We start from the raw sequence: 23,474 nt of genomic DNA, 5'->3' as shown, positions 1-23,474 counted from the left end.
TACCTTATTGTCACTATTTAATTGCTAAAAATGAACATAAAAAGTGCCTGTTTCCCTTACCCAATAGTGTAATATAGAAAGGGCTGCAGGTGGCAGTGTTATGTAGAGAGAAACATCTAGGGGCTGAGTGCCAGGTGACAGCTAATAGCAATAAGCAGAGAATATGCTTAGAGACTATTAGCTTACAGTGCAGTGATTGCTAGCATCCTCTCTTTGTCTGATTAGAAAATAAATGAGTTTTCACACATTGCCAGCTTTAATGAAATCAGTCACACTTTATCTCTACAGTCCTGCATTCAGTAAGCTTACGTTGTAGATCTTACCTTATATGCTTATATGATATAAGATATCGTTCTATCCTTTTCTGTAATGTACTGAATGCACGTATGCTTATGTATGTATGTATGTATCTATCTATCGGAGCCAACAGCAATATATTCTATCACAGCTTCTGTTGGATCATAGTGGGGACATTTCTGTTTGCTTGTGGGTTATAGGCTGGTATTTGTAATAAATTATTTGCAATTACACCTTATCAGTGTAATGTTCATAGCTGCAGATACTGTATGTTGCCACCTGATGCCGAGTGCCTGGTGGTCCCCAAACTGCTCAGCTGCTATTAATGCTTAGTACAAATTGCTTGTGCGGGGTTGGAAGTAGGGTTGTGGCATATAGTGAATTTATTTTATTTATAAAATGACAACATATAGCAGTGTTATGTTGCTTGATTTTCTGTATACTATGTTGTCATATTTTGCAGCTACACTCTATCCTGTGAATTAAACAACAGAAATGTGTTATGTAGTTAATCAGTCTTATTGTGCACCTTACAGAATCTTTTGTTAAATGTGCCAGTATTTAGTGTTTTCATTTAGGGGGGGTGAGTACAAGCATAGCGAGCGCACATAACTGCGGCACATTAAGTTGGGGGAAGCGCCAGCAGATATGCCTGTAAGGAGGTATATATCTGTGCAGGATGCTTCACCCCTGGCACAAAATATGTGCTGATTATTATGATGCCATGTTGCTCTATTGTGGGTTATTTTAAAGAAGGTATTATGCCAAAACTGACAAACATTTTAAAGAGCGGGTTGGGTATGAAATCCCGGCTGTCGGGATGCCGCTGGTCACAATACCGACAGCGGCATCCCTACAGCTAGAATCCTGACACCTATAGGAAGTAATGGTAAGTATTTTCCTAACCCCTACCCTAACCCTTACCCTAACCCACCCTCCCCAGTGCCTAATCCTAACCTCTCACCCTAGTGCCTTAACTAACCTCCCCTAGTGCCTATAACTAACCTCCCCCTCCCCGCACCCTAAACCTAACACCCCCTCCCCGCACCCTAAACCTAACCTCCCCCCCTAGTGCCTAAACCTAACCTCCCCCTCCCCGCACCCTAAACCTAACACCCCCTCCCCGCACCCTAAACCTAACCTCCCCCCCTAGTGCCTAAACCTAACCTCCCCCTCCCCGCTCCCTAATCCGAGCACTCTCTACCCAGTACCTAACCCTAACTCTGCCCTTAATGCCTAACCCTACCCAAGCTACCTAACCTTAACCTCCCCCTACCACCACAATACTTACATTCGGGATGCCGGTGGTCGGGATACTGGTCCCGGGATCCCGACCTGTCAGGATTTCGGTGCCGTATTCAGACTGTCAGCATCCTGCACGCTGGGATGCCGGCTACATCCCTTAAAGAACCATATGAGTAAAATGACATCGATAACATTGACCGGTCCATTATATTTTGTTGACATGAGAATGCAGACATGTCGACACTGATGAAGTGTCAACATGATTAGAATGACAAGAAAACAGTGTGTCCCGGTGCAGTGCTCACTTACCTGCTAGGGGATCTCCTGCGGCTCCAGCGCTGTCTTCTGAGTCATGGATGGGTATTTCTGGTTGTCATCTAGCGGTTCTGGCGGTGAATAACGCTAACCGGTATCCCTAATCCTAACCCTCCCTTCCCCCTAGTGCCTGTTGATATTGTGAATGTGTCGACATTTTTCAGTTGTTGCTTGTTCCATGTTAACGTATTACCAATGTCGATGTCAACATTGTGATTTCGACGTTATGTTTGACTCTATTCCATGATGACAGCTTGCAGACATTGGATGCAGGACTGTAACTAGTGGTCTGCATGCGGTGCCGCAGCGCAGGGCACTGGGGGCGGCACAGCCCCAGGGAACCTGCTTGTGGCTTGCAGAGTGCCTGAGACGGTTACACTGCAGCCAGTAGCACTACTGTATAGTGTATAGCCATCTGTAGCATCCATGGATGCTCCGGATTAGGCACCCTGCAGCCTGTGGAGCTGCCTGTTGTGTCTTTAGGACTTCACTACTTATTAGAACTGGCAGCAATGCCCCTTAGGCGTGACATCATGACCTCACAGGATTAGGGGGTGGGGCTAGCATAGAGCGATATAGAGCCCTGTACCAGCCCTGATTGGATGTTCTAACAGTGCATGCATGCTGGGGTGGAATGCAACGCCATAGGACTCTTGGGATAGCGTAGTTGAGGCTTATTAAATGGTGTGTATATATACAGATGTGTCCTCATATACCTAGCCTCAATGTACCATGCGTCTTATTTGCCTGGATATACGTCATATAGGCCCATATTCAATTAGCGGCAAAAAGCCGGCATCCGCAATAAAGTATCACGGATGACGTCATTTCGCCAGGCGTAAAAGTATTGCCGTATTCAATTGCAAACACTTTTCGCTTACGCGAAAAAACAATGCAATGTAATAGCGAAAAAGATTCGCCTTGAATAGGTGTCGGAAAAAAGTGCAAAATCGCTATTTTGGGGTGAAAAGGTGGGGAAACCACTCTGCACCCTTGGGACAGCCCCCCAAAGGGTAACTGCGTCAAAATAGTCGTTAAAAAAATAGATGACACCCCAAAAAATGACTTTGAAAAAGGGGAAGAAAAGTGCAAAGTGGGGGGACAAACTTAAAAAATAGCGAAATGCACTTTTGGGGGGTCTGCAAGTAGGGGTGAGATTTTTTTTGATTGCAGGTGGTTGCAGAAGGGCCGTTTTTTATGTTTTTTTAAACAACAAATTAGCGACTTTTAACTATGCTATTCTTCACCACTTCATCAAATATGCTAATTTAAAGCAATTGCCAGCACTAAAGTACCCCAAATATCTTCAGTAGGGCTAATCGGTGACATCTATATTGATCCCCAATGTTAGTGCATCTGTTGGGGGCGTCCGGCTGATTTCCCCATTTTTTACAGCACTTTTCGCCTATTTAAGTTTCGCCGGGTAACGTTTTTGCGTCCTTTGGAATTGAATATGGCGAATCGCGGGGACACGCGCCAAAAGTTTCCGCACCCAAAACACGCGATGTAGGTGAAAAGTCCGACAGGCGGAAAAGTATCGTGGCTGCGAAACTAATTGAATACCGACCTTAGTCGCAAATGGATGCGACAAGCCACTTCATGACACTGCACTGATTAATTTGATATGCAACACTTGTACAGTATATCTGTGCGCAAATTAATCTGTATACAAAGCACAATGGAACTTGGCATGGAAACAAGCTGTGGCCACTGCATCGTAGCACTTCGTATACAGATTAAGGGGTCTATGTACTAAGCTTTGTTAGGAGATAAAGTGAATGGTGATAAGGTACCAGCCAATCAGCTCCTAACTGCCATTTTTCAAACACAGCCTGTGACATGGCAGTTAGGAGCTGATTGGCTGGTACCTTATCACCGTTCACTTTAGTAAATAGACCCCTGAGACTCTGTTGCACACAGATATACAAATGTCGCTTATTAAATTAATCAATGCAGTCTTATGAAGCAGTTTGATGCATTAATTTGCGTCAAAGGTGCATTATAGGGCCAAAAAGGCACTAAGCGCATGCGGGGGGTGGGGCTTAGCACCAGGGGCGGAGTTTAGCGCCGTGGCGGGGCTTAGCGCCGGTCGGCGCATACGCGGGGCACTGGTCACTGTATTTCTTTGCGAAAATACTGTGACTAGTGTGCGGAGGGGATTCGCAGGGACAGAGCTATCTCGCAAGCTCTGTCCCTGAAAGGGATTTGTAGTAAATCCCTATGAAAATGCCTGAATTCACAATGCGAATTCAGTTGTTAATATCACACTATAATCTGCATTCAATATGCAGATTGTAGTAAATAGAGCCCTATGGGTAATGAAATAAGTCTATTTATCTATTCTTTAATCAGGCACAGATAATTTGATTTATTTTGCTGAGTGAGCAATTATTTGACCTGTTTCCACAGAGAGAAATCCTGAAAACATGATCTGTAGGGGGTACTTGTGGACTGGGGATTCTAGTGAGTGCTGTTTTTTGTATACATAGTGATAGATTATAATTATTTAGGGCCACTGCCTCAACCATGCCTCATAGCCTAGCCTAGTAAAATTAAAATTCATGTAATTGTAAAACACTGCCAATCAATTTGCAGGCACACATAAAATAATCATTGGTCTGCCAATATATGATAAGGGGTGTAGTCAAAAGGTCGACATGTCAGCAAATTGAGGCTCCGTGGGGAGGGGACGTGGCTAAAACAGGGTGTGGTATGCAACATTATAGCCCCATCCTCTTACTAAAGAGTCGCGATTACTAGTATTATCTTCCCTTCCTGCCCAGTTCACTAGGAAGTGGACCGCACCTCCTGGGAGAGTAGGTAAGTATGTCACAGACACATGAATTACACAGGTTCTGTAACTGGATGACTTCAAGTCTGTATTTCACCTGGTTTTAATCAGGTGTGTAATTCATATGTGTCCCTGATTAAAGGGATATTATAGCAACTATATTTGTATTAACAAGTAGATTGGTCAGCACCCTTTTCATTGCATTCAATTGGATGCCCAAATATGGAATGCATAATGTCACCAGCAGTTAGATGTTAAGTAGAATTGTAGATTTTTGTGACATTGACAAGAATTGCTACAACTAACAAACTAAACAATGTATAATAATATAAGGACAAACAGCCAGGAGATTTCAATTTTGTCTTTCACAAACAAATTCTGAATTTATGTATTGTACATATACAGTATATGTACTGTAGAGATTTCCCCATACAGCATATATAACAACTAAGTATATATACAGTATGGGGGGCTCCCACAAAAGGTCCAAGCGACATGGCACAGCAAGATGGGCAGTGCAGAGGGTGGGGGGTTCATGGTGAGAAGATTCCATCATTGTGGCCCCGCTATACACAGTCATGGCTCATGGCTCTGTGAGACGTCATCCAGCTTCCCAGACTGCCCACTTCACTCAAGACGTGGATGGCAGCGATGGGCTACAAAGAGACTAGCTCAGTTTTTCATGTGTCCAAGAGAGCCGGACGTTCCAGGAAAGTATGCAAGCATGGTATGAGAAGACCTGGTAAAGTATACATATGGCACCTCCCTCAAATAGGTAATAAAATAAGTGCATGTGCTTAAAGCAGAAATGGCAATAACTTTTACTCATATATATAAAACTATATTTCTGCTTTAGATGATCTACATTTGTGTATGTTATATAAAATGTGACATGACTATACCTGCTGGTTCCATTTTCAATTCTCTCAATTCTTTCTGTATCTTCATCAATAGTTCTGACTGACAGTCTGTGCATCATTGGGTACGAAGTCTGTGTGTTCACTAAAGCAGCCATCTTGAATCACAGGCAAATGGTCTCCACAGTGCAGGAAATGGCTATACAAACATAAACAGATAATGTGTATGTATCATTAGAATTGCATCTACAGTGTTAAACAATACAATGCTGTACAATAATGATCGTCTTAGATCTTGGACTTTTAGTTGCAGTTTGACATGCTTTTGATGTCTAGGTACACACTTGGCCGACCCGCCAACCTATCTAATGATTGGTAAGTGTAAACACACTTACCAATCATTCTGGTGATGTGTCAGCTCAAATAGTGCTGATATCACAACTGGGCGGACATTTAAATATGCCTGCCCATTTGAGATATCATTCACTGCTGGGTCCTTGAAGCATGTATACGATCGATCGGCAGATCTCCCGTACACACCAGTAGATAAAACAATATATCTTTAAGATATATCTTCATCTGCTATGCTGCACAGCAGATCGGATATGTCTGTGAATGGCATCCTTCACAGACATACTGTATTCACTGTACACACCAGCAGATGCACCATAGATGTATCACCCGTTCAATGGAACGGGTGGTATATGTGAGTGTTTGGCTTTGCATGAATTGGAGCATCAGGATGACATTATCATCACGAATGCAGAACCACCTATTTACAAAGCTTGCCTCTTGCCTATTTATTAAGCTCGAAACTGAGGCAGAAACACTGAGAATTCACACTTAAGAACAGAATTCGCCATCCTGATTTTCTCCAATTAACAGTATGCAAGACCATGAACGAGTATATACATAGAATGTTATTCACCTCTTAGCAATTGGCTTCAGTGGGATTCATAATAGATGATGAGGAGGTTGTAATAGTGATGCTGCAAAATCTTATGCCAAAGTATGACTTCTTAGTAGTGGCCTTAGAGTCTACTGCAGTTTCAAATGCACATATCTACAGAAGCAAATGCTGAAAATTCTGTTCTTCTGTCAAAAAGCCAGAGTATATATGTTTCAAATGTCACAAGTTGGGACACAAAGCCTCAGAGTGCAGCTCAAGTGGCACCTCCTCACCTAAATATGACAGCATGAATGAGTCAGCATTAAATGTAGCAGGTAGGCATCGCAAGGACTGCTGGAACATGGTCTCAGTAGCCAGCCACAAGACACTTTAGCTCTAATGAAAGTTGGTTCAAGTCGTTAAAGCTAGTGAGTCAATAAATATCAGGGAGATAGGAGATAAAGTCCTAAATGCCACAAAAGTCGGTACAATTACTGCACGCTTTAGAATTAAAGGCAAAGCAGTTGTTACAGTCATAGAAGATGTACTATTTGTGCCCGACCTAGGAACTAATCTATTTGCCATTAGTGTACAGAAGACTAGGACACCTAGGGTATGATAATCTTCAACTTCAAGATGGTATGGTGACTGGGATCAGTGAACAATCCTAAGAGACCAGAGTGTGAAAGCTGTGTGAAAGGCAAGCAAACATGTTTCACTTTTCCAAAATTAGAATCAAAAGCAAAAGTGCTGTTGGAATTAGTACATACAGATGTGTATGGACCCAATGGAGGTGGAATCCATGAGTGGGAAATGACTTAATGACACTCCTCAATGATGCTACGACTAGGATGATACATGTTTTGCTGCTGAAAAAGAAAAGTATCTGAAAGTAAAAGTACTATAATATGATAAAGGCAGAGAATATAAGAACAAAGATCTAACAAACTACCTTAAAAGACATGGCATACAGCATCAACTATTGTCTATATACCAGAGCAAAATAGCGTGTGAAAGGACAAATGGAACAATAGTCTAAAAAACTCGTGCTATGCTGGATGATGCAGGTCTTGACAAAAGATTTTGTGCAGAAGCAGTTCAAACGGCTGTTTACCTCTTAAATCAAACACCTACAGTGGCATTTAAAGAGAAGACACCAATGGAGGTGGGGGCTGGAAAAAGACCAATAATCAGTCATTTATATGAATTTGGATATGCCCATATTCCCAAAGAAAGAAGACAAAAGCTTGATCCTAAATCCATCAAATGCATCATGCTAGGATACGGTCAACAAAGCAAATGTTACAGATTGTGTCAAGGGACTTTGTGTTCCATGAGACTGAATGAGGGAGGCCGCTTGTTTGTTTAAGTGAGGCCTCCTGGTCGCTAGCTAAGCCCACCCACAGCTTAGCGACTGACCAGGGTGATGGTCACGATGGTCAAGACCGTCGCGACCATTGGGGCTTGCGACGAAACCCTAAGGTTGGGTCTTAGTAACTGCAAGCCCCAGGGAGCTTCCTGCTCTGATTGAGCAGGAAGCTCCCCACTGACATCACTGCTGATGTCAGTGGGGCCACCCACAAAACGGCATGCGTTCCGTCAGGAATGCCTCCGTTTGTGTAACCACCCCCCCGCCCTGCCTACAAAACAGGGCAAGCTGTTGATCAACATCGACAGCCGCCCCTTTTGTAGTGAGCTCCGGAGCAGGGCCTTAACATCGACCCGGTTGCGAGTGCTCAGCGCTTACGACCAGGTCTGAATGAGACCCTCTGTGTTTTCATAGTTACACATGCCCAGCTGCAACTAATCACTGGAGAACAGGAAGGGTTTAAAACTCCCACACACCTGATGCTCCTTGCTCCTGATGCTGGATAAGCTAGCCAGGCGATAGGCTGGGAGTGGTGGTTAGTGTTAGGATGCCAGGACCTGGAGGGTCCAAGGGCCATGCTGGGAGAGAATGCCCAAATTTTGACTGCAAGCCACTGCTGACTGATTAGCACTGAGACTTTTATGTTTGTTGTTTATTTTATGTGCCTGTATGTGTGCAGGCCTAACCCTGGTTAGCAAGCCACAGATGATTTTTGCCTTTCTACAGTATATTCCAATTTTAACCCTAACCAGCACCAAAGTAAAATGGTAAGGACCGAGGCCAAGTGCTGGGCCAATAACTTTTTTGTTGGAGGTCATTTGTTCACCCTGTTTCCAATGTTTCTATGGGGACTGGTTCTTGTCCAGTTGTCACCACTCAAGCTGTATTCATTTGCAGTGGCCACTTTATTAATTGCTGCACCTCCAATTACCTAGATGGGCAGCTGGGTATAATTTCCTGAATCCACCTGCACATCGAGGGCCCCTTTATAAAACTTTGGATGAATATTCCATATCAACATTATTTAAGAAGATACCTTTCTCATAGGTTTAAAATTATAATGTTGAAAATAATTTTAAATGAAAAGGGAATAATACTGATTTGTTGCTTAGCATAGTTCACATATAGAATACATGGAGGAGATGGTGTTAAACATCTGCAGAAAAATAAAGCTGCTTCTGAGATTGAATTTACAGAATACTATAATTGCTTCTTAGAAAGGATCACAGACTAAGGAAAAGGCTCACCCTCCCTCCAGTAATCCCACCCAAGAGGCCTAATAAACAGCAGAAGAGGTGTGTGCTCATTATATTAGCATTTACCAGGAAAACAGATTTGGTTTGGTTAACAAAAAACAAAAGTAAATGCCATGTGTTTTTTTAAGACATTTTTTTTTAACTAATCCAGCAAATTATCCTATGATTTGCATTAGGTAATACAAACTGGGAGATGTGGCAACTTTTATTGTGTTTAAGTAATAATCACTTAGGTGAATTTACAAATGTAATAATTATTGTTCTTTAGCTTTGCTACAGAACTGTGAACCTGAAACTGAACCAGTGGTTGCAAATTTCTCTATGTCAGGAATTGTCTGTATTAATAGAACACAGGGGTAGATGTATTAAACAGCGTTATGAGTTTAGTGGTACGTGCGCTTATACCGCTTCTCCCTCATGTACTAAATTGGAGATGTGTTTGAAATGACAGGGGCACTATGGGCCCCCATCATTATCGGCGCTTCTATCTGCAAATCTTCAAGAAAGTGGGCGATGTGCAGTCAAATATATGAAGTCAGCGGCACTGACTGTTACGACGACTGCAGCTAATACATTTCGACAGCTGCAGCTTTTGTTGCTGCACCACAGCACTGTCCCTGGCTGCCGGATTTGCAGCCGGGGATTGTGCTTACGAAAAAAAACCTTTTTTCCCTAATAATGACGCGGGTGCCACTGGTGATTTCTGACTGGCGCAGATTCACTGCAAGCGCTGGTCAGAAGTCGAAAGAGGGAGAGTGCACTCCAGCAAACAGGTAATTTAACACTCTCCCTCTTCGGCAAACTAGATACTAATACATTCTGCTGTTGTGGGTCCTGTCTTGCCGCGCTAAATGGGCAAAGCAGGTCTTGTCAATGTCCCACAGTTACATAGGATCAGTGGCGTAAATAGCGCCGTTGGGGGCCCAGCAAAGGGGGGCACCGCCTGCCAGGACAGTGTACCCTACCATCCGCCACAGACTTTACATTGCGCTGCCGAGCATGACGTCATGCTCTTTGTCCTGCTGTGAAGAAGAGCCCTGGCGCCTGCCTATCCTCAACATCTGCGGCTCATCCAGACAGAAGGCAGAGGTGAGGGCGGCTGGCAGTTACTGCAGGAGGGGGGAAAAAGAAAGAGAAAGAAGGGAGGGACACAGAGAGACACAGAATGAAGAGGGGGTATAGAGAGACACTAAATGTAGGGAGGGCACAGAGAGAGACAGAATGAAGAGGGGGCACAGAGAGACACAGAATGTGAGTGGGGCACACAGACACAGAATGAAAGGGGGAGGCTGTTTGACACAGTGAAGGGAGGGGTAGACAGAGATACAGAGTGAAAGGGGGAGGCTGCGAGACACAGAGTGAAGGGGGATGGTGAGAGAGTCAGACGGAACGTGATGGTGTGGCAGAGACGCCGTGGGGATATGATGGTGTGGCAAACAGACGCAGGCTGGAGACTATGGTGTGCTGAGAGATGATGCAGGGGTTAGATGATGGTGTGGCTGAGAGATGATGTAGGGGGGAGAGGATGGTGTGGCAGAGAGAAGCAGACAGGAGATGATGGTGTGCTGAGAGACGATGCAGGGAGGAGATGATGGTGTGGCTGAGAGATGACGCAGGGAGGAAATGATGGTGTGGCTGAAAGACGACACAGGGAGGAGATGATGGTGTGGCTGAGAGACGCAGGGGGGAGATGATGGTGTGGCTGAGATATGCAGGGGGAGATAATGGTGTGGCTGAGATGACGCAGGGAGGAGATGATGGTGTGGCTGAGATGCAGGGAGGAGATGATGGTGTGGCTGAGATGATGCAGGGAAGAGATGATGGTGTGGCTGAGAGACACAGGGGGAAGATGATGGTGTGGCTGAAAGATGCAGGAGGAGATGGTGTGGCTGAGAGATGCAGGGGGGAGATGATGGTGTGGCTGAGATGCATGGGGAGATTGTGTGGCTGAGAGATGCAGGGGGAGATGGTGTGGCTGAGAGATGCAGGGGGAGATGGTGTGGTTGAGAGAAGCAGGGGGGAGATGATGGTGTGGCTGAGAGACACAGGGGGCAGGAAGCGGCGCAGGGTGCACGAGTCTGGTTGATTCCCTGTTGTACGATGATGACCTTGGTGATATTCCTACACAAACAAACATCTTCTGGACATTATATCTTATATGAATAGTGAATACCGACTGAAGATGCTGTCTGCCCAGGGAGGATATATTTTTCAGAGGTTCCCCATTATGAGAAACCACCATATAGGTAAGGTGCATATGGAATGGAAAGGAATGTTCCCATTTTTCAGTGACCACCCCCTTTGTGGCATATGGACATGTCCATTTTTACCACACACACAGTTGGAGGGCGCCATTTTTTATCTTGCCCTGGGTGCCAAAGTCCGATCCTGGGGCCTGTTTCAGCAAGGAACGCAACTTCGAATGCAATAGCAATTACACACGCAGTTCAACTGCGATAGTATGCTAATCCATTGCGATCGCAATGCCGCCACTGCATTACATAAGGACGCCCACTTTACCTTACACACATCCGTAATGTTTAGTAAGACTGCAAAACCATCGCTACTATCGAGTACCATCGCAGCCTCATGCACACTTGCACAAGCACTGACCTTCCTCAGCAATTGCTAACTTCCACGCACGCTATCAGGCCTTAGGCTGCATAGGGCATTGCAGTAAATAATTTATGCACGCCCCTGCAACGGCATTGAAAAGCACTGGCGTGCCTGCGTTCGCCCGTCTACCCCTCCCGTTACCACCCACAAACTGCACTTCCTGTCAATCACTCTGCAATGGGTCTGCATAGTCACTGCTATCGCAGTGGCTGGTTCGCTCATGCGCACTGCGGTGCATACGCATGCGCAGTACGCAACAATTGGTCGATTGCATGCGTATTAGCAACTGCGTTCCTTGCTGAATCAGGCCCCTAGTTACACCTCTGCTTAGGATGTATAATTAATATACGCTTAAGGTGTGAGATATGGGGTTTACATTTGGCAAAAATTATTTTTCAATCTTCAAGGCCTATTTATCATAGACTATTTGTGGGACAGCCTCCAAAAACAACCATTTTCGGGTCGTACCCTCAAATACTAAGTACAACCTGAATGTATCTAGGGGAAATGTCTCAGATATCTGCTGTGCTGTGCTTCAATGCTGAATTTACCAAGCTCCGGAATGCTAAACGTAGGCCCTGGTAGCTAATGCCATGAGCTACAGTCCACAATAGTTACCAGGAAAGGGATCCATATTTACCAGGAGAGGGATCCATATTTACTAAATATGTCCCTTTTTCCATTTCTGATTTCTTGTTAATGTGACTACATAAGCATACAAAGACATATCACAAAATTAGAGATGTGCGCCGGACCATTTTTGCTGGTTTTGGTTCTAATTCGTCGTTCGGTTTTCGTTTTACCAAAACGCCGTGACTGGTTTTAGTTTTGTGTTTGGATTATTTCCAAAAATGTACAAAAAAATTAAGACTTACGGTAGACTTGCATTTAACTCTATTTCTTCGAAGTCCATAGGATCCACAGGGATACCATGGGATGTGTGTGGTTGGAGTGATCCAGGCACCAAACAGTTAAGCTTTAGCTCCGAGGATGCCTCGGTCCTCCTCCACATATACTGTACCCCGCCCCCAGCCACAGACAGTTTTGTAAACAAGCCCAAGGCAGGAGCAGGAAAGAAGAGAATGAAGAACAGTACACTCAAGAAACACTCTCCAAGAGGGTGAAGGAATCAGTGATCAAGAGAGAAAAATACCCAATGAGGCCAGCTGCAACAGGGTGGGCACCCTGTGGATCCTATGGACTTCGAAGAAATAGAGTTAACAAAGGTAAGTCTACCATAACTTTTAATTTCTTCTTCAGGGTCCATAGGGGATCCACAGGATTACCATGGGGATGAGCAGAAAGGAGAATCCGATGCCCAAAGGAAGCATCCTGAGAGGCAAAGGTATAAAAGGCGTAAAACCTGAGAAAGGTGTGGACGGAAGACCACGTGGCTGCCTTGCACAATTGTTCAGCAGAAGCGCCACATCGAACCGCCCACAAGGGTCCCGCAAACGAAGTAGAATGAGCTGTAACCCTGTTTGGAACAGGAAGGAATAGCTTGCGTGTAGGCCTGAAAGATTGTCATGCAGAGCCATCGAGCCAGAGTCTGTTTATTAGCTCACAGATAAATATGAAATAGAGAGAGCACTAATAAATAAAAGTAAATCTCTTTGATAAGATATAAAATAACAATTTTAATAAAAATCAATCATAAGGCAACATAAATCATAGAAATGGGCAGTAAAACATATATCAGTAATAAAAAGTAACCCAGCTAGATGCCGATTAGGATGATAGTCAATAAAAAAGTCAAATTTTAGACAGGAAAGACATATATTTCTAAAGCATTTTGTAGAACCCACTCCTTACTGGTTAGATTGTAATCCCATTTGTTATTGATCCAGATACAGGAAAGATATTATGGGAATCCAGTATTCCGGAGATAAAGGTTTTGCTTTTGAATTAATAGTAAGTCATCGATTGCTCACTCAAGCAGCTCAGTGATAGCATTAAAGAGTACAAATCCGAAGAGACTGCTGGGAGATGGCTTAGAGTTCCACTTATCATCGATCGAGTCACCTGGCTTGCTCATAGCATCAGCCCAGCTGTGGTGAACGGGGCCGCGTGGCCAAATTTTTGCTGGCCCGGTAAATACTCATGGCTCCACTTGCGGCGTGGTCTTTATACTGCCCAGAACTCTGTGTCTCATGGGTGCAGTAATCAGCAGGTCATTCCCATCAGCTGTTTAAAAGGCAAAGTAGCAGGTATGGATAGTTCAAATTCCTTAACGCGTTTCTATGTTGTCTAGAAATTAGAATGGTTTCATCAGAAGGTAATCCAAAGATGTATCCCAGTTGGGTATTTAAATGGTAACTAACCAATCATAAATGGCCATAATTAAGAGAGTTACTTGATAACACATGCGTGCATTCATTAGTACATATAACAGCTGTTTCATATTGTAACATACAAACATAGAATATAAAAAAATAATATATAAATAACAACAATTTAATTGATGGCATCATAGAGGGAATAACATTGTGTAAAAATCACATCAATAGGAACCAGTAAATCCTTAATATCATTAGAAATATATATAGATCTCTCAAAAGAAAAAATCTTTATCAGGAAAAAACATGTCTTTGTTAAAGCCAAGTGATCACATTGAGCTTTAACAACAAGCTGGATAGTCTAATGGTATAATCCCCTATCTGGCAACCCATGTTTGAATCCCAGGCTCTCAACAATGTTTTTTATTTGTTGTTTTTTTATATTATTCTTTCATATATATATATATATATATATATATATATATATATATATATATATATATATATATAAATAAATGAATAAATTAGCAGTTTCTTTTATCCAAAAAAACTGTTATAAAAAACAAGCAAATGTTCACCCAAATAGGTTGAACACAAGATGTGACTAACGGGCTAGACAGAATTGCAGATCACTTACAAAAATCTTTGGCCCTCATTCAGAGCCACTCGTTAGCGGCAGTACGCTCGTTCCGAGCGATGTTTGCACATCTGCGCATGCGTACGCTTTTTAGTACGCATGCGCGAACCAGTCAGTGCGGCCGAAAATCCTTTGTACGCTATATAGCGAGTGCCTGCTATTTTGAGTGACAGAATGAGGCGTATGTGGGTGGTAACAGGGGAAGGTGCTTGAAAATGGGGAGTGGAGATCCGAACGCAGGCGTGCTTAAAGGTCAAAACGGGCGTTTTATGGGTGTGTATATTTAAAACAGCAGCGTCATTGACCACGTCACTGGGTTATTTTAGAGCCAGAACTGCTCGCAAATTTGTGGTAGCAAACACCAACCACAAGAATAGCGAGCAGTTCATACGCTGGTCGATGTACTCGATTAATCTAATAAATAGCGGACATGACGTAGGATGCGTGCGGCCAGGGGGCGTTTTTAACAAATAAACGAGCGTATGTTTTGCTCGTTCGTTCAGACTTAGAGGTGTGAACAGACTGCAATGTGCGTACGGATCATTTGAATAGCCACCCCTTGTTTTTAAACGAACGACCGCAAATAGCGAACGGCTCTGAATGAGGGCCATTATCAGGAAAAAACATGTCTTTGTTAAAGTCAAGTGATCACATCAAACTTTAACAACAAGCTGGATAACCTAATGGTACAATCCCCCATCCAGCAACCCCAGGGACCCGTGTTTGAATCGCAGGCTCTTTTCATTGTCTTTTATTTGTTGTTTTTTTTATTATTTTTTTCTATATAAATAAATGAATAAGTTAGCAGTTTCTTTTGTCCAAAAAACTTTTATAAAGAAAACAAGCAAATGTTCTTTCTTACAAGCACACGTGATTAAGTTGAAATCATATATCAGAGACTCCACACATTTTTTGAATATGATAAAAGAAATTCTGTGGAGGGAGAATTATATATTTATTACTTGTGATGTTGAATCCCTTTACTCAAACAAACCTCATAAGAAGGATCTGTCTGTTTTGGAGGGGTATCTGAGATGTGATGATTTTCTGAGTGACATTAGATGACAGTTAATTTTGGACTCTGTTGAATTCATCCTAACACATAATTATTTCATGGGGTAGAGGGTGCGGAGGGTGCGCTCGCCCTATGGGTGTAATGCTGGAGTAATAGTGTGTTGTGGTATTTTGTGTTCGATGTTGTGTGTGGAGTGATGGGGTGTAGGGAGGGAAGGGGGTCTAATGGACTGGAGGTGGTGGGTGAGGAAATGAAGACAGAGGCAGAAATGGGGGCCAAAGGGTTTATTGGAAAAAAACAGTACTAATCCTGTTCGGTCCCAGGCACCCAGGTGGGGTGAGCGATCCACTTGGGGGTGTGTGTGGGTGGAGACTGGGGAGGTGAGTGGACCCTTTTAGGGGGCTCCTTTCTGTGCAGTTCAATAGACCGGCACGTTACCCCTGCTGGACCTTTGGTCAACAGTCTTAGGATGTCTCGGGGGGAGGGGAGTGGTGGGTTGGCAGCGGGTCTGGCGGTTGTGGATGTACACCCTGGCGGCGTCCCGCGCAGGGGTATAAGTCTCGGAGTCACTTACCTACCGGTAGGATTTGTTGGTGAAAAAGGCTTGGGCTGCTGGTAGCTGGTGTTAGTTTCCTTTTGCAGATGCGGTGTTGGATGGCTGCTGCGGTGTCAGCGGTTGGAGGAAGCTCTGTGTGTGGTAGTGGCTTGCTGGTGCACTGTGGGGCTTGGTGCACCGCGTTGCTGGCATTCTGTTCCCGCTGCCTGGTGGGTGCCTGCTGGTGTGGATCGCTTAGGGATTGCTGCTGGATGAACAGCTGTGAGTGGAGCTGGTGTTGGTTGCTCCCAGGGGGCGGTGCGTGGTCGCCTGGGTCTAGCAGGTGGAGTGGTGATCAAGAGGGGTGCGAAGGGCTTTGCTAGGTGTGATGCCCAGCGCGGCCCTGCGGGTGGTGGGTAGAGAGGGTTCTGGAAGCAGCAAGGCTCGACCGAGTTCTCCGCAGGAATGAAGAGCTCTGGTGTAAGCTGGCTGTGGTGTCAGAATGTAGGGGGTCTCCAACGCGTTTCGGCAGGGGCTCTGCCTCCTTGAAGAAGGCAGAGCCCCTGCCAAAACGCGTTGGAGACCCCCTACATTCTGACACCACAGCCAGCTTACACCAGAGCTCTTCATTCCTGCGGAGAACTCGGTCGAGCCTTGCTGCTTCCAGAACCCTCTCTACCCACCACCCGCAGGGCCGCACTGGGCATCACACCTAGCAAAGCCCTTCGCACCCCTCTTGATCACCACTCCACCTGCTAGACCCAGGCGACCATGCACCGCCCCCTGGGAGCAACCAACACCAGCTCCACTCACAGCTGTTCATCCAGCAGCAATCCCTAAGCGATCCACACCAGCAGGCACCCACCAGGCAGCGGGAACAGAATGCTAGCAACGCGGTGCACCAAGCCCCACAGTGCACCAGCAAGCCACTACCACACACAGAGCTTCCTCCAACCGCTGACACCACAGCAGCCATCCAACACCGCATCTGCAAAAGGAAACTAACACTAGCTACCAGCAACCCAAGCCTTTTTCACCAACAAATCCTACCGGTAGGTAAGTGACTCCGAGACTTATACCCCTGCGCGGGACGCCGACAGGGTGTACATCCACAACCGCCAGACCCGCTGCCAACCCACCACTCCCCTCCCCCCGAGACATCCTAAGACTGTTGACCAAAGGTCCAGCAGGGGTAACGTGCCGGTCTATTGAACTGCACGGAAAGGAGCCCCCTAAAAGGGTCCACTCACCTCCCCAGTCTCCACCCACACACACCCCTAAGTGGATCGCTCACCCCACCTGGGTGCCTGGGACCAAACAGGATTAGTACTGTTTTTTTCCAATAAACCCTTTGGCCCCCATTTCTGCCTCTGTCTTCATTTCCTCACCCACCACCTCCAGTCCATTAGACCCCCTTCCCTCCCTACACCCCATCACTCCACACACAACATCGAACACAAAAGACCACAACACACTATTACTCCAGCATTACACCCATAGGGCGAGCGCACCCTCCGCACCCTCTACCCCATTATATCGTTACACAGGACCCGGTACTCCTGCTTTTAGGAAGGTGCAGCACCCCGACACAAACAATACATCTCACATCCCATCTGCCCATACAGCAGAGCGCAGTTCTAACCCATCATTTACATAATTATTTCATGATTGACAGTAAATATTATTTGCAGGTGATGGGTACGGCGATGGGCACAAGGTTCGCACCGAGTTTTGCAAATTTATATATGGGCCATCTAGAGCAACAACTGATCTGGGATGGTCCAATCGGTGTGAAACTGGTGCTCTATGGGCGGTACATAGATGATTTGTTTTTGATTTTTAATGGTGATTCACATCTTGTGTTTTCATTTATTGAACACCTTAACACTAATGATTTTGGATTAAAGTTCACTGAGTGTGCATACAAAACTACTCTTACGTTTTTGGATATTGCCCTCACGATTAAGGATAATGTTATAATTACATCCACTTTTCAAAAAGAGGTTGATTGTAAGAGCTATCTGAATTTTCATAATTGTCATTTTCGTCCATGGTTGGCTAATATCCCAAAAAGCCAATATTATAGACTTAGGTGTAATTGCTCTGAGCTGGAACAGTTCCATATTCAAGCAGCTGAACTTACGGCATCTTTTAAGTCACAGGGGTACCCCATGGGGATTTTTGAGAGAAGATTTCGAATCAGCTTTAATCAGAGATAGGGTTCATTACTACATATGAACAATCCCAAGGAGAAAGAAAATTCTTTGAATAACACACTAGATTTGAAGTTTATTACTCTTTTTTAGTGACATTAAAAGGGTGGTCACTAAGAATTTCCCCCTTTTGAAAACAGATTGGTTATTGTCAACATGCATTGAAGAGAAACCCTGCATTATTTTCAAAAAAACGAGAAACTTACAGAGACATCTAGCTTTTAGTCATTTTAAGGTGAATCCATCTACATTAAGGGGTTTGAATAAGATAACCTGGTTAGATAATTATCTTCCTAAAAAGGGGAACCATTTATGTAAAAATATAGGATGTATTACTTGTCAATTTATGAGTGATAAAAGTACATTTATAAAATCTCATTCAAATGGTCAAACCATGAAAGTATTAATTGTCGGACTACTTATGTTGTTTATGTGATATCGTGCATCTGTGGAGTTCAATATGTGGGTAGAACGATCTGGTGGCTCCACTTACGATTCATGGAACACCGAAGAAATGTCCTGAAAGTTGTCAAATCACATAGCTTATCCTCACATGTTAAGAATAAACATGGAGGAGATTTCAAAGTTTTTAGTCCACAGGGGATAGCACACATGAAACCCACAGATAGAGGTGGGGATCGCTTTAAATTTTTTTGTAAAAGAGAGGTGTTTTGGATTTTCTCCTTGGGGACCTTATATCCAGAAGGGCTGAATGAAAGCATTGAGTTGAATAATATAGGAGACTAATGGTTAATAATAATATGCCTGAGTTCAATGTTTCTCTTGGGATGTTGATTTAATAAGTCAACCGTTTTGGAAACAGATACGATTTTTATGATCATAGTGTTTCCGAATTATTATTGAAAAAAGTATTTATTAAACTCATGGGTTTGATACTACTGATTTTATCTGTACTTTTATTATGTATGAATAATATATATGCTCTATACTAGGGGTTGATATAGGTTGTTAATCCATCTATTTTAGTTTTAGAGCACTTTTAAACACTAGATGGTTTTTGTATAATTTTTAAGTGACCTGTAATCTATTTAGCCCATTAGTTATACTTTATGTCAGATTAGTGGGTTTGAAACAACTGATTTTGTCTATATCTTTTTAAAGGCATGATATACTTTTCACTAGTGGTTGATATAGGCCAGTGTTGGCTAACCTTGACACTCCAGCTGTTATGGAACTACATAACCCAGCATGTACTGCTACAGTTTTGCTATTAGGGCATGCTAAAACTGTGGCAGGGCATGCTGGGATATATAGTTCCACAACAGCTGGAGTGTCAAGGTTAGCCAACACTGATATAGGCTGTAAATCCATCCACTTTAGTCTCTAGAGCATATTTAAAACACTAGCTGGCTTTTTAGTAATATTCTCACTAAAGTGACCTGTAATCTATTTAGCCCGTTAGTCAACCTATTTGAGTGAACATTTGCTTGTTGAGAGCCTGGGATTTGAACACGGGTCCATGTGGTTGCCCGATAGGAGATTATACCATTAGGCTATCCAGCTTGTTGTTAAAGCTTGATGTTATCACTTGGCTTTAACAAAGACATGTTTTTTCCTGATAAAGATTTTTTCTTTTGAGAGATCTATATATATTTCTAATGATATTAAGGATTTACTGGTTCCTTTTGATGTGATTTTTACACAATGTTATTCCATCTACGATGCCATCAGTTAAATTATTGTTATTTATATATTATTAGTTTTTTTATATTCTATGTTTGTATGTTAAAATATAAAACAGCTGTTATATGTACTAATGAATGCACGCATGTGTTATCAAATAACTCTCTTAATTATGGCCATTTATGATTGGTTAGTTACCATTTAAATACTCAACTGGGATACATCTTTGGATTACCTTCTGATGAAACCGGTCGAATTTCTAGACAACGTAGAAACGCATTAAGGAATTTGAACTATCCATACCTGCTACTTTGTCTTTTAAACAGCTCATGGGATAGACCTGCTGATTACTGCACCCATGAGACACAGAGTTCTGGGCAGTATAGAGACCACGCTGCAAGTGGAGCCATGAGTATTTACTGGGCCAGCAAAAATTTGGCCACATGGCTCCGTTCACCACAGCTGGGCTGATGCTGTGAGCAAGCCAGGTGACTCGATCAGTGGTAAGTGGAACTCTAATCCATGTCCCAGCAGTCTCTTCGGATTTGTACTCTTTAATGCTATCACTGAGATGCTTGAGTGAGCAATCGATGACTTACTATTAACTCAAAAGGAAAACCTTTATCTCCGGAATACTGGATTCCCATCATATTTTTCCTGTATCTGGCTCAAATGCAAATGGGATTACAATCTAACCAGTAAGGAGTGGGTTCTACAAAGTCCTTTACAGTGGCGTAAGATCATCCCAGACGCCCGGAGGCAAGTTATAATTTGGTGATTCCCCCCCCCCTAAAAAAAGGGAAAATATATATGGTGCATATCTATCTATCTATCTGTCTGTCTGTCTATCACATATGCACAAAAACACTTATATGAAATGGCCTTAAGTGGGGTGAATATATTGTGGGTAATGGAGGAGTTGCCCCTTCAGTGCTGGCGGCCGGCGGCAGGCGCCTCCATTGTCTCCCATAGTTCTGCCCCTGCTCCTTTAGAAATATATGTCTTTCCCATCTAAAATTGGACTTTTTTATTGACTATCATCCTAATCGGCATCTAGCTAGGTTACTTTTTATTACTGATATATGTTTTACTGGCCATTTCTATAATGATTTATGTTACCTTATGATTGATTGATTGATAAGATATAAACTAACAATTTTAATAACAAAGAGATTTACTTTTATTTATTAGCGCTTATTGTTTTGTAGGGTGTTCCTAAACACCCCTACTGAAAGCTGCTTTATTAGCTGTTGTCATTAATTATTTATAGTGTGTGTCTGATATATACTTTTCTTAGTATTTCTTGGTCTGTTTATTAGCTGGCCAGCCTCACTTGTGAAAGCAACACACAAAAAGAGAATCTGATTTCCTCAAGGAATTTGTATGATCCACGTTGATCCAAAAAGCACAAACCACATCCAAGGAAGCTTCACCTGCCGAAAGATCTGAGGACTGGAAGTCCGGAACTACAATCTCTTTATTTAAATGGAATTGGGATACTACTTTAGGGAGGTACCCAGCCCTGGTACGGAGGACAGCTCTGTCTGGATGAAAGATCAAAAATGGGGAGAGACAGGAGAGCGCTGTTAAATCAGATTCCCTGTGGGCAGAAGAGATAGCGAGGCGAAAGAGCGACTTCGCTGTCGGCCACTTGAGGTCTACTGAGTCCAGAGATTCAAACGGAGGTGCCTGTAGAGACCCTAAAAACTGTAGGATCATAGCCTCTGGGGGAGCAGCACTGAAAGTAAGTACCAAACTCTGTAATAGATGCGGACTGAGGTAGGCTTATGCACCCTGAGCATCATCTGGGCCACAGAGTGAGAAAAACCCTTGGTTCTTTAGAGGGAAGACTCAAAAGTCACGCCGTCAAAGACAGATTAGGTAGGTCCGGGTGCAGGCAAGGACCTTGTGCTAATAAATCCTGCCGTAGAGGAAGTGGAAACGGAGTGTCTATGGAGAGACTCCGTAGTTCGGTGAACCAATATTGCCTGGGCCAGGCAGGGGCTACTAGTATCACCATGCTGCCTTCTTGCTTGAACTTTCAAAGGACCCTCAGGAGGAGGGAGATCAGGGGAAAGAGGTATACAAGATTGAAGTCCCACCTTGTTGCCAGAGCATCCACGAAGGCGGCTGTGAGGGGTGTCTGGTCCTGGACCCGTACCTGGGGACCTTGTGGTTGTGATATGAGGCGATGAGGTCTATGTCTGGCAGGTCCTATTTGTCCACCAGGAGTAGAAAGACATCTGAGTGGAGAGCCCACTCTCTGCTTGTGTATGTCATGATGGCTTAGGAAGTTCTCTCTCCTGTTGAGGACTCCTGGAATGAACACTGCCGACATTGCTGGGAGCTGACCTTTGGCCCAGACCAGAATATTTGGCACTTCCCACATGGCTGCCCAACTTCGCGTGAATCCCTGATGGTTGAGGTATGCTACCGCAGTTGCATTGTCAGACTGGATCTGGACCGGCCTGCCGTAGAGGAAATCCTGCGCCTGAGGGAGTGCTCTGTACACTTTTTGAAGCTCCAGAATGTTTATGGGCAGGCGACTTTCTTGAGTTGTCCACCGTCCCTGAAAGGAATGATGACTACCATGCCCCATCTGCGAATGCTGGCATCTGTCGTGAGAAGTTCCCAATCTGGAATCCAGAAGGGGCAAGCCAAACCTCTGGAGAGAGAAGGATCATCTGGGACCAGATCAGATGATACTGTCTGTTCCGCCGGGAGAGAATCAATTGTTGCAGAGGCCTGGAGTTTAACTGGGCGTATTTCACCATATCGAAGGTGGACACCATGGACCCCAGGACCTGCATTGCTGAGTGAATGGATAACCTCCGATTGTGGAGCAAGCTGCACACACGAAAGTGTAGTGTCAAAATCTTGTCTGCTGGCAGAAAGATCCTCTGTATTTGAGAATCTAGGAGTGCCTCCAGATGTATCATCCGCTGTGTCAGAGATACGGACAACTTTTTCCAATTGATGATCCAGCCATGTGTTTGCAGACAGTGTCAGCTGGAGATGGCATTGTAATACAACCGGTGAGTCTGCCAAGATTAAGAGGTCATCTAGGTATGGCAGGATTCTGACTCCCTGGCGTATGAGGTGTGCCGCCATAACCGCCATTATATTGGTAAAGTCCTAAGGGGCTGTTGACAGACCAAAGGGTAGTGCCCGAAACTGGTAATGTTGTTTGACGCCAAGAGTCGGCATATTGAAGAAGTTGGCCTCCCATCCTGGGATCCCCCAGGAGGAGGCCCACCCCATCAGGTGGAAGGTTTGTCGTCAGACTTGGAAGTTAGACATCTGGCCGACCAAGGCTTCTTGACCCGCAGCTTGGTGGTCTTGAGCGAACTAGACTGCCTGGGAAAAGACTGTCCTCTTGCCTTACTCTGGGTGCAAAAGGACAGATAAGAGGACAGCCTAGGCTTAGAGGCAGTTGCTGATTGCAGAAAGGCAGATTTAGAGGCTGCCACGGTAGCAACAATCTTGTCCAATTCTGCAGCAAATAGCCTTTCTCCAGAG

General features: G+C 44.1%; 1 protein-coding gene and 1 long non-coding RNA gene across 3 annotated transcripts in view; one reads left to right on the top strand and one right to left on the bottom strand.

The window, feature by feature from the left end:
- The window catches only part of LOC148480586 (uncharacterized), a 174,472-nt gene that overhangs the window by 15,396 nt on the left and 135,602 nt on the right, over positions 1-23,474 (top strand). The window lies entirely within an intron of this gene.
- CNGA3 (cyclic nucleotide gated channel subunit alpha 3) overlaps positions 1-23,474 on the bottom strand; it is a 77,299-nt gene that overhangs the window by 48,051 nt on the left and 5,774 nt on the right. For both annotated transcript variants that reach the window (XM_088454097.1, XM_088454096.1), the window contains exon 2: positions 5,551-5,704. In XM_088454097.1, the coding sequence (XP_088310223.1) occupies positions 5,551-5,663 (113 nt within the window). In that variant the 5' untranslated portion in view covers positions 5,664-5,704. The remainder of the gene's footprint in view (positions 1-5,550; positions 5,705-23,474) is intronic.

Source organism: Taudactylus pleione, unplaced genomic scaffold (assembly GCF_031769625.1).
Source record: "Taudactylus pleione unplaced genomic scaffold, aTauple2 ptg000609l, whole genome shotgun sequence".
NCBI lineage: Eukaryota > Metazoa > Chordata > Amphibia > Anura > Myobatrachidae > Taudactylus > Taudactylus pleione.
The sequence above is the reverse complement of the archived record's forward strand: the minus strand, read 5'-3'. Positions and strand labels throughout refer to the sequence as shown.